The 12,606-nt window shown below is 44.1% G+C and overlaps 1 protein-coding gene across 1 annotated transcript in view; it reads left to right on the top strand.

The window, feature by feature from the left end:
• Positions 1-10,781, top strand: part of xylt1 (xylosyltransferase I) — a 62,944-nt gene extending 52,163 nt beyond the window's left edge. The window contains exons 10-12 of the mRNA XM_071517834.1: positions 1,643-1,841; positions 7,505-7,838; positions 10,424-10,781. Coding sequence (XP_071373935.1) covers positions 1,643-1,841; positions 7,505-7,838; positions 10,424-10,746 — 856 coding nt within the window. The 3' untranslated portion in view covers positions 10,747-10,781. The remainder of the gene's footprint in view (positions 1-1,642; positions 1,842-7,504; positions 7,839-10,423) is intronic.
• Positions 10,782-12,606: the final 1,825 nt, after the last annotated feature.

Genomic DNA, 12,606 nt, shown 5'->3' with positions numbered 1-12,606 from the left:
GAGTGCTATCCTTGTGGGTGTAAATATTTGCTGTTCTGCTTGTCAGGGTAGCATTTACCGGGACGGGTTGACTCCTGGTCCTCAAGTGGAATACTGATGAGGCCATGGGCACCGTGGAGTAGGAAAGGAAGGGGTGTGTGTCTGTGTGTGTGTCTGTGTGTGTGTGTGTGTGTGTGTGTGTGTGTGTGTGTGCATCTTTGCATATGTAAAATGGTGAGTAGAAGGGGAAGAAAAGAGAAGTGAAGGAAGCAGAAGAGAGGAAAGATGAGTAAACTGAGAGAGAAGGAGAGAGGACGTGTGGAGAGAGCAGCTGTGGCGCGTTCCCCAGCAGTGCCCACCATGGCCCCTGTTTATTTTCCCAGAAGTCATTTGGGCTGCCTGCCCCGCGGGCCGGCCCTCTGCCACGTATGAAGCAGCACACAAACAAACAACAGACTGATCAGGGGGGCAAGACCTTCGCTCGGCTTCAGCTGACTGGGTGACCCAGTTCAACAGATTTTGTGTGTGTGTGTGTGTGTGTGTGTGTGTGTGTGTGTGTGTGTGTGTGTGTGTGTGGGTATGACTTAAGTCACTTTCAGGGACACAAACCAGACTTAAGACCAGTTGATGGACGGGGACGGCTTGTGCAATTGGGGACAAAAGCCGTGTCCTCAATTGGTAAAAAAGCTGATTTCAGTGGTTAAGGTTAGGGTAAGGGTTAGGTTTAGGCAAGTAGTGTTTATGGTTTTGGTTAGGGTAAGTCTCCAGGAAATTAATGTAAGTCTATGTAAATACCCCAAAAGTGACCTAAGTAAGACTGTGTGTGTGTGTGTGTGTGTGTGTGTGTGTGTGTGTGTGTGTGTGTGTGTGTGTGTGTGTCCAGAGCTCTGACTAACCCTAATTTACTGCCAATACAGCCTATGACTATTCTGTAATTTAGCTAGCAGACCGCTGTGGTCTGGGCTTTCTTGTGTCTTGTCTACCGATCGCTTCCCCTTCAGAGCCAAAGCACATCAAACCAATCAGTGCATCTTTCATTACAGCAACGATATAGATAAAAGCAGAGTGTTCTTTACCGTGATTACGGATAGGACAGTGACGCAGTCAGTACGAGTACCGTCTGCACTACTAAAGTACCCAGAATCACAGTGAAGAATGTTCTCAAAAGTATTATGGCTTTTATAGAATGTTCAACACTAATGTTCACTAATGCACCTATTTTCTTTCAATAATATACACATATAAGAATAAAAACAGGAGAAAACAAGATGGCTAACTGGGTCCCCACTTACCACAAGATAGCATAGCATAGCAACCAACAAGCCACGCTTTATGCGAATTATCAGCGTGGTCGGGACATGTCTTTGACCAATTGGACTGCTTCGCCGAAACTACCAGTTGTATTAAAGGTCAGTGAATTAATGTCCAACTTGTCACACAATCATGGAGCGCATTGACAACGCGCTAACCTTCACTTCGAGCATGCATTAGCTTTAAGCCACATTAGCATTTCCAAGGCCGGTCCCATCCAGTCCGTATCCAGATTAATCTAGATATTCCTCTCCTCTTACACAGTTGGCCTTTAAAAACGGCACAGTAGGTAGGTCAGTAGGTATCAGGTTTGCTAATGGATTCTCTCTCTCAATGCTCTGCGGGTTGCCAGGTATTTCCCCATGGGCCACCCGGTGTCGGTCCATCTCTACTTCCAGTCGGACCAGTTCCAAGGCTACCTGGTCAAGCACCATGCCACTAACCTGGCAACCAGCAAGCTGGAGACCCTGGAGACCTGGGTGGCACCCAAGAAGAACTTCAAGATAACCACCCCTCCCAGCAGCACCTTCAGCCGGCTGCAGTTCGCCGAGGTGAGTCAGTGCATTTCCATGTGTCACATAGCATTTATTTTTCATTTACATTGCCATTAAAGTCACCCACTTGGCATGAGTCACCAAACAGTCAGTCGGCCATTCACATCAATAAGTGAGCTCCATTTAAACCATAAGCACCACAAAAAACTGCTCTACAGCATATAATTAGAGGTGAGATATACAGCTCATTGCCATGGTGACCTTGCCAAGAGTCATAACAGCGCAACTCCATGGCAATTAAACGGGTGCCTATAATGGCCTTGTAAAATGTAAATTGATTGAATTCATCAGAGTTTATAGGGATGAGCGCTTCATGTGCTGCTTATTTGTTGTTTCCTAATAGAACGTCTTCTCACCTTCACACTGGAATGCTTCTCTTGATTGTCTTGTTATGTTAATCTGTGTTTCTGTTTACCACAACGCCTGTTTAGGATACAGCAGCTTGGCTGAGGTGTGACAGCCACAGAGCGTCTTTTAAAAAGGGACAAAATTAACTGAGTGAATATAAATTGACCTTTTTCTCGGGTTTATCATGCATGGCTTTGTAGGAAGCAGGGAAGCTATTGAAATGTCATCAATATGTGAATGGATTTATTTTGTACTGTGGATCAAACTCACAGCATCTGTAAATCTGACCTTTAAACACCTTGACCCTTTGAACTTTTGGACAAGTAGTCTCAGAGTGAACTCTACTGTCAAGGGGATCCAGACCCACAGTTGCCAGCTCTCTCTCTCTATGCTCCGTCTGTCTGTCTTGCCTATGAAACAGTGAGTGACAGAGAAGCAATGGGAGTTACGAATTTTATCTAGATGCTCAGGCTCAGAATACAGTCACTCTGTGGTACTGTACAGTGACTGGCAGTCAGTCAGTCTGCCTGTCCGCCCGTCTGTCATTCAGAATGAGAGCAGAGATAGGCTGAATAAGACGGCACAGCGCAGCAGCAGCAGCTATCTGCTTTTAGTCTGCTTAGCAGATATGACCTATTATACTAAAGCTATACACTGGAGTTTGGGAGCTAGATAAACTGTATGGAAAGTCTTAAAAATGTGTTCCTCCCCTCTCCTCCTTTAGATATAAAGGAAGACAGATACAATATGTCTTTCTTTTCTCCCCTCTTCTGTACCGCCTCCCAGCAAGCTTTATAGGCCTCTTTGCAGCATGATTTAGTGTAGGACTACTTACAGACTGCACAGTTTAAGTATTTCACTTCAAGTCAGACTTGACATTGAGATGTCTCTTAAATTATCCAACATATGTACAGTATATACACACACAGTATAGACACATACATATTGTGGTAGAAGATATACACACAGTTATATATACACAAACAGGTCTTTGTAGACAAGACTCAAATGATCCGTGTGATTCAGTCTATGCCTTCATTTTTTTTAACTTATTCTTTTTTGAATATTGGTTTGCACCTATACACCTTTTCCTTAAAGTCCTGCATGATTAAGCACATGTCAGGTACGTGGCAGACCACAGACAGACAGGGTTACTAGTCATCCTAGTTAGTATCTGTCTGTTTTGATGCATCATGTGACACCCAACATGCACCTTTACAACATGGTCTCTCCACCCCTTTCCCATGAAATGTCTCTCTTTCTCTCTCTGTCGCTCTCTACTCTCCACCCTGACGCCTTCCTTCATCCATCGCTCCACAGTGTACCTTTATTAGCAAGCATCCATCCATCTTACCCATAGTCACTCAGTAGTGTAAACGGTGCCCCAGGGGAGTCCTGTGGTGCTGCGTTGAACACCTGTGTTTGATTACCCCCACAAAAAGCACCACTAATAAGCCTCTGAACGGAACCCTGGGGGCCTTCAAGCCCCATGGTTTTAAACAGGGCCAGATGTAGACTGGGACTGTCCGCTCCACTGCCTGATCAAATTGACCTGTCTTGTTTTATGGAGGTGTCGGACTCTGGGCGCCTGCGAGCTGGTGACATGGGGAGAGGGTTTGCAGGGTCGCAAGGTCAGCAGTAGGAAATAGAGTAGAGCTAGATTGGAAGATGAGAAGGGGTTTTATGTTTCCCATAAAGTTAGGTTTTAAAGTAGGAAATCGAGTGGTGCTGTAAGTCAGGATAAAATAAGTAATTTGGGTAATAGTCATAAGTGATGAGGCATATGTGGAGGAGTAATATGAGTAAAAGTTATAATGTACGAGTCATTAGCAGATGTTCTCACTGTTGGTGAGACAGAGGGGGTTTCTCCTTAGGGTTGTCAAGTCAACAGCAGAGGATAAATGAGGGTAAAATCTACTGAAATCAATTGCGGTTGTTAGTAATTGGTTGAGTTAAGAATGGAAAATGTGGCTAATTGGTTCAAGTCAATGCAAAGTATGAGTAACCAGCTTAAACAGCTTGGGTTGCCGGGTCAGATGAAAAAGGGAGAAGGCATACAGTAGTACTTTAAATGGGAGTCGAGGTCATGATGAGGTTGCCAGATCAGCATTAGTTCCAGCATTAGAAGGTCATGAGCCTCAGACTTGGTGAGAGGTCTTAAGGCTTGATGGAGTAGTGGTCTTAAGCCACAAGATGATTGGGTGGAAGCAGTAAGGGACAGGTTGAGTGTGTGGAGGTCATCGTAAGCCATAGGCTGAAGCTGAAATGGGCCAGAAGTTAATCCCCATTTGACCCACTTCCATGTTGCAAGCAAGCATTTCTTGCTACTGTTGGCTTCCTCTATCATCTGCAGATATAACTTGAATTTCATCACCAAAAAAACTGAAACCTCAGTCACAGGGTTAAAATGATTGTAATATTCATTCAGTTTTGATTGTAATGCTTAAAATAATTGTGAAGCCATAGTTAAAATGTTACAAAATTGTAAATTAAATTGTATCACTGTTGTCAGCTAATGTGGAAACCATGTTGTGTATGTGTATGCGCATAATGGACAACAGGATCCAGACCCCAAGCTCTCAGCCTAAATATTCAACAGGTTAACATAGTACAGTATGTATCCTATCCTTGTCTCAGACAGGGATTGCCTTCTTCCACTCTTTATCTCTGTAACAAACAAGGTGGGTATTGAGCATTGGTTGTGAGGCAGAGAGAGCCAGGAGCGGTCCAGCCGGTCAACAAGGTGCATGTGCAGCTAATTAACCTGTGTGTGTGTATACGTGTGTGTGTGTGTGTGAGAGAGAGAGAGAGAGAGAGAGAGTCAGTGCAGGGAGAGAAGCCTGTGGACTGAACAGGGAAGCATGCCCGTACACCTGGTCTGCTCCTGCACACTGTTATACTGAACCTCGACAGGGGGAACTTTGACTGGTGCATAATTTAGTTTATGCTTGGTGCCGAATAAACTACGGGCAAATACCAGAAGCAAGTCTCCAGAGTCTACAGACTCTGAACACCATCAGAATTTCCCTCTCACAACTCGTACTTTGGTTGGCTGTCTAGAGTCTCTTTCCCAGTGGATTACAGTGAGATTTCTCTGTCAATACTCCTTTCATTTCTTTCTGAGGCTTACAATGAGACTGCTGCCAATCAATTGGGGATGTACTGTGTGCCAACGAGTCAGCCTTGAATAAGGTAATGAACTACAGAGGTGCCAGACAAGAGAGTTGATTAGTATAGGCTGTTGAGGATTGAAAGAGAAAGAACCAAGGTCCATTGGGCAGAAATGGAAGAGGTCAGTCCAATAATTGAGATGAAAGTGAGGTATCTTTTATAGATGGGCAAGGCTCTCTCTCTCTCTCTCTCTCTCTCTCTCTCTCTCTCTCTCTCTCTCTCTCTCTCTCTCTCTCTCTCTCTCTCTCTCTCTCTCTCTCTCTCTCTCTCTCTCATTTACGCGAGGAGTGTCTATTTATACATTGCAGCCTCATTTCTCACAGGGTGTAATATAGAGTCAGTTCCAGGCAGCCATTGATCGTCCGGCAGGGTGAGGCTGTGTTAATCAGCTAGCATTGTAAGGATGAGCACTTCCTAAAGCCGCCATCCTTCTCACATTTCTGCTAACACCCCGGACAGACCTCTTTCACTGTGTCGGTGTATTTGTGTGTGTGTGTGTGTGTGTGTGTGTGTGTGTGTGTGTGTGTGTGTGTGTGTGTGGGTGGGTGGGTGTGTGGTCTATCTTCCTGTCTCTTCCATCAATCTTGATCTCCCCATCTCTCTCATTCTGCATACCACACAATATTGTAACCTCTGCCCTCCCCTTTCCAACACACACATCACACCTCTTCAGTTACAGTCTTGACCACAATGAAGACATTAAAGGCAATTAGCTGTACTTACATACCCTTCCTGCTCTCTGTGATTAATTCACTCTGTCTGTCTGTCTGTCTGTCTGTCTGTCTCTCTCTCTCTCTCTCTCTCTCTCTCTCTCTCTCTGTCTCCCTGTCTCTCTCTTCCTCTTTTAATTCATTTCATTTAAATTCAAGACGATAAGATCATTCTTACAGTGTGAAAGCACAAGTGCAGAACATATCACCAATACATCTCAATTTAGATCAAACAAACAAACAAACAAGCCAACACGTGTATACTAAATGGTAATTATGTAAGCTTATGTAGGACATAATAATGTTAACTTGGCTCATTGTTCCACTGGCTGTCCTTCACCGTTTGGCAGGTAGACACACATTTTGCAGCCAGGGTAGGTATGCACCAAAGAGATATTTTAATTTTGGCACTATTTTTGGCACTGTTTTTTTCAAATTTATAGTATTTCTCACTACATTTTGGGCTACAATCTGCTCACACATCTGTGTATTTGCCAGTGTAGGAGAAAATGCAGCTGTCTCAATCTCTCTATGCTGAGCACTGTAGACATTTCCTTTCCTAACTGGGCTGGGAGGTTTCCTTCCCTTCCTCCCTATAGACTCCCTTTTTCTATCGAAAGGCTGCGGTCGCTGTGTTCGTCCTTTTTTAGTCAATGTCTTCCTCTGTTTTGGATTTTCCGCTGTTGTCAGGTGGTAATCTTCTACAATGTAGTCTCTATTTAAGGGCAAATGGCATTCATAGACTGGATCTTGGTGGGTGTTCATGGGTGTTCTCTCGCTCTCTCTCTCTCTCAATCCCTCTCTCTCTCTCTCTCTGTTATATGTGTTCAGAGCAGCAGGCAATGTATTTGATCTCTGTCCCAAGGGGATATAGCTTGGGTTTTCTCATACTATGCCTTTCTCAGCCTGCTTCTCATATTCCATATTAAATATATACTCAGACATAGGGGATGTCATACGAGGAACTGTGGACAAATTGTTTTAAATGTGCAGGACCGAAACAGTAAGGCTTATATAAGTATATAACATTATAGAACTCTGCACTGTAGTGGTTTAGGCGGGATTGTGGTGTTGTTTGGTGAGCTTCTGCAATGAAAAATGCATGCTGAGTATTATTTCCCATGATGATACAGTGCAGATGTGAATTAACTTATTGCCTCGCAGTCAATTGGGTCAGATGGTGATGCATGCATGGAGCATGTTACTTATTTATATGTACTGTACATTATATAGCAGGGGTGAATTATGTAGCCTGCTCTCACTTTCTCTGTGCTTTTAGCTGTTATTCTGTCTCTCCCTGTCTCTCTTCTTACCTCATTCTGTCACTCACTCTTTCCTTTCTGTCTATTTTCTCTCCTTCCTGTTTCTCTCTACTCTCTGTCTTTTTACCCCCTCGCCCCTCTTATGTTATCTCCCTCTCCCCGCTGTCAGATCGGTACCGAGTGGGATGCCAAAGAGCGTATGTTCCGAAACTTCGGCGGCCTGATGGGACCCATGGATGAGACGGTGGGCATGCAGAAGTGGAACAAGGGGCCCAACGTCACGGTCACAGTCGTGTGGATCGATCCCACCAACGTCATCGCAGCCACCTATGATATCCTGATCGATGCCAGTGCCGAGTTCACCCACTACCGGCCGCCGCTCAACCAGCCGCTGAGGCCCGGCGTGTGGAGCGTCCGCATCCTGCACCACTGGAGCCCTGTGGCAGAGATGCGCTTCCTCATCGCCCCGCTGGCCTACAGTAAGCACCAGCCCATCCGACAAGGTGAGAACAAGCTTCAAATAGCTTCTTCATTCCTATTGTGATGACCCAAGGAAATTGGCTTATTTGTAACTACAGTCCACTTGTTTTAGTCGATCATAACACAGAAAAGTAGTATTGATTGTGTTTTTATTAATAGAAATAGCCTTGCTAGACTTTTTGCACTACTGCACTCCTCCTCAAGAGCAGATATTGTACGTCAAAAAGGAACTAAATGCCAAATATCATATTTTGGAGAAACCCCTCCCTATTTCTGCTACTGCCCAAAGAGCCTTTAAAACCAAAGACTGGTCTGAAGCTGCTACAATGTTACCAATTCTGGTATTAGTATTAAATCCATTTTTGACAGGCTTATCTTAACTTTGAATCACAGCAACTGTCCACCTACATTTTTTACAGCTCAGTCTGATGTATGCTGAAAACAATGGGCTCATCAATGCCTACTGGTTATGATTGACAATATGACTGATATGAATTATATGTTAATATTACTTTTTCTCTTATTTGCAGTTTGAGTCCAACACATGTATGCACAGAAACATAAAAATAGACACACGAACACAGTGTCATTTTGCCATTGAGCCAATCAGAAGAACATTGCTCTGTGAAATAATGATTGCCATTTTAGGTGTTCGTACTCACACAAGCACACACACACAGACACAGCCTGTATTTGCAATGATGCCCTTTCTAATCAAGCCTCTGGGCCTCTGCAGGCCCTGGTTGTTTGTCATCAAGTCACCCCTAATAACCCGGTGCGCTGCTCATACATACTAAACAGAGTGTTAAACAACAGCGCATTTAGCCCTCCAAAAACAATGACACAATTAAATCAATCAGCCAGCATGGATAAGGGGCAAGACTCAATTGTTCTAGTCCATAAGCAGTCAGTTTGCTCTGAAAGTCACATGAGAGTTGGAAAGCTAGCTTCGGCATAATCACGCCTTGCTCCGTTTAATAATCTCACTGAGCCATTTTAATTATGAAGAGAAACAACAAATAAAGTTACAGCTTTTCTCTTCACCCTGGGCCTCAGTGGGATTGTGGTGGATCTATTGTATGAGCGTGAGAGTAAAATATTCATCATTGGTTTATGAGTGTTTTTGTTTGTTTGCTTTGTTGTAAGTTATAAATCCCTATTGACGGATGGAGAAAGTTGCGTGGCGCATCATTTAATTGTGTCTCACCCCAACACTTTGCACATGGGGAGGATGTGAACGAGAACTACATTTTTTTTTCCTGCACTGTTTTCATCCATGGTATCTTGTAGCTCAGTGGTGAGATTGGTAATATTACTTCATTTACATTTCCAACCCACTCTGTGTGTTGAAGTTAACACACTTCATAACAAATGCAGAGCAGGAGAAGTATTGTACCAGGCTGACATGAAGTATGGTCAGATCATATCATATCCATACAATGTTACAATGTAAGAATGCATAATACTACTGTAGTGTTGCCAGCCTCCCCTTGGGTTTGACTGCAGTCTGTAGTCATTATGTAATGTCTTGTGTATGTATCCTTGGCTTGCTCTGTGTGTGTGTGTGTGTGTGTGTGTGTGTGCGTGTGCGTGTGCGTGTGCGTGCGTGTGTGTGTGTGTACAATGTGTGCTTTGGTCCTAGCTGTTCCATCCACCCGCCTATAATTTACTGCCATGACTGGCACCCGGTTCCCCTCCTACATGCACCACCAGTAAAACTTTATGACGTGGCCTTTCACCCGCATTGGCAGCAGCAGACACACACACACACACACATCCATACACATACACATAACTATACACACACTTACATACATAAACATAACTACACACATTCTCACATTAAAACACACATTCATACATATACACAACTGCACACGTTCAGAAATTCATTCACATACACACAACTACACACAATCATAAACACTCACACACTGCTACCAAAGGCTAGCTGGCATCGGCCGGGCATCCCCTGGCCTGGCAGAGCACCCAGTGTCTGACTCCATCTTTTGCCACTAGCCCATGAAAAGTGCTGATGTCTGCTAACATCTGGGTGAGAGGCCAAGGCGGAGAGCAGTCATGTTCCAGAGCCACGCTCACAAGGGATCGCTCACGCCCCGGTGCGAGTCCCGCTGAGGAATTTACAATTTCACTGGAGCTCAGGGTGGAGAAGGTGTCCGAAGGAGAAGTTGCATCTTCATTTTGTGCCTTTATCGCTGAGCTCGACTTTCATGGGAAGAAAGAATGAGGGCATTAGAGTATTTGTGATCATTTCTAAGAAGTCAGTATTGCAGTGACTTGCCATATCACATCAAAGGATGGGATTTAAAAAGCCCAATCGTGAAAATCAATCTGAGCAAATTAGTAACCAGTTTAAGCTTTTCGGATGATAATAAACCAAATCACGTTTCACCTTTGTGGATCCGAAAGAAAACTCTTTGATATCTGACCATGTCTCTCCCTTCCCCTCTCTCTCACACTCTCTTCCCTCTCCTTCTATCTTTTTCTCCTTCTACAATCCCCCACTCTCTCTCTGACCACTGTTTACCCCACTTCATCTCTCTCCCCCTCCTCTGTTCTCTCTCTCTTTCCTCCCACCATTCTCCAGAGGATACTCTGAAGCTCCACAATGGGCCAGCGAAGAACAGCTACATGGAGCAGAGTTTCCACGGCCTGAACCCGGTGCTCAACATCCCTGTGAGCCTGGGCTATGTGGAGCAGGCCAAGAGGAATGCTGCCCTGACAGGCGCTGAGCTGGAGCGCTGGCTAGACAGCCTGGTGGGCGAGCTGTGGGAGGCAGCCGATGTCTGCGCCGTGGGCCCTACCGCCTGCCCCGTCATGCAGGCCTGCCCCAAGACCCCCTGGAGCTCCCTGAGCCCAGACCCCAAGTCCCAGCTGGGAGCGCCGCGCGCCGACGGACGCATCAGGTAGCAGCGGGGCCTCCAGCTGGACAGGAGGCCACGGCACAGGAGATTCTCTATTGATTTTATTTATTTCTGGGGTTTGTTGCAGGTGGGGGGGGGGGGGGGGGGGGGCAGCGTTCCTCCTCTATCACGGGAGAAGAGGGGAAACAAAAGGAAAGTGGATTTTTTTTAATTGTCTGTAAAGGAAACGAGCAGAATGGTTTTGAGACCCTCCCGCGGGGTTCCTCTTTTTAGGGGATTATGCTGGCTTTGCAATTTCAGTTTCTCAATGTATTTATTTTCATCTCATGGCTGAGTTTTACTGTGATCAAACATTGCAATTTCGAGCATTTAGTTTGCTGCTGAATGAGAGAGTAATTATGAAGTCGGCTTTCCGTGCCTCGCGCGGGGCACAGTGGTCATGTGAGTGTGGAATAGGATTTTCGACACTGGTAGTGGACCAAGTTCTGCTCCAAAAGGCCTTAGCTATAAGACCTACGTATAAGGAGGTAGCCTGGTACTGATTTAATTGATGTGCCTCTTAAGGTTTATGTCAGCATAAACAATAAGACAATATCTGAGCGGTCGGATACACCCAAACAGTTGAGAACATTATTATTTTGATACGACTCAAATGCAGCACCAGTAAAAGCAAAGTTCCCAGTGTAGATGAAGAATTTTAAACAAAACTAGTAATTCTAGCATTGTTTAAGGCAATGACTTCAAAACCCTGAGCCTCACTACTCAATATTGTCTCAGTGCTCTAACTTTGTAAATCAGTAGAGTAAATCAGTAAAAACAGCACAAATTCAGACATTCAGTCAGTGCCTGATCAGGATGTGGAAGTGGTGTGTCTGGGCCAACCATCTGCCCAGTCACTTTTAGTAAATATGGATTTGTCTGCAAATATAGAGGCCTTTTCTGAATAATTGAAACTATTTGGATTATAATAGAAATTTAATGTAGACATTTTAGTGTTCTAAATTCATAAATGCTTCATTTGTGGTTATTGTATATTAATATTTCTAGATTTAACATGCTGTACTTTTCTTTGATGAAACAAACCTAGACGTTGTGACAGGCAGAGGATAAAGAAAGACTTGTTTCGTCCATCTGGGTCTCTTACCAACCTGCCTCAAACTTGAAACAGAATTATCTCAAGCTGACCTTACAGTTCTCATAACTTGTTTTCAATTTCATCTTTTTCTTCTTTTTTTTCCAGTTGTTTTACTGACACTTTATGTTGCACGTAAATATACAAGAAGTCTCAAAATTGTGTGAATGGGGGGAGTGAGTCCATGAGTCGCTATTTATTTATAAGTTTATATAAATACAAATATTTTTAGTCAGTGACTAAATAACTACCACGCTGCCTTGGCAGCATGATAAATATTTTTTTGTAAAGAAAGCTGCCTTTATTTACAAAGGCCAACGCCCCAAACTTATACTGTACCTTTTTACGGCCCGCACCTGTGTGTTAGTCAGTGTTGTCCTGTCTGAATAGATCTTCTTGTCTTGGTTTCCTACATGGCTGTTTGCCAAGTGCATCACAAGAGGAAGCCACCCTGACCTCGGAGGTCAGAGGTCAGCTACCTAACAACCTCACCAAACAGAGAAGGTGAACAAAAACACTCCTCACAAAGAACACATTGGACAACGTCTGGATCAAGAGAGAAACTGTGCATTTTGGTGTTTTATGGTTCTTGTCAGTTTCAGACTGGTAGTGAATGGTAGTGATTTTCATGCTGTGACAATAATGTACAATTTCAAGTGAATATTATATTGTATCTGGATTGAAAATGCGTAATTTATTAGATCGGGTCCAAGGCACCTTTTCAACTGTGTCTACATTTGAAGTACCTTTTGCTGCCATCAAGACAATCTATCA

This window comes from Centroberyx affinis, unplaced genomic scaffold (assembly GCF_046629955.1).
Source record: "Centroberyx affinis isolate AG114_WGS23_722 - 3 ecotype Tasmania unplaced genomic scaffold, CSIRO-AGI_Caff_v1 ptg000006l_1, whole genome shotgun sequence".
Taxonomy (NCBI): Eukaryota; Metazoa; Chordata; class Actinopteri; order Beryciformes; family Berycidae; genus Centroberyx; species Centroberyx affinis.
The sequence above is the reverse complement of the archived record's forward strand: the minus strand, read 5'-3'. Positions and strand labels throughout refer to the sequence as shown.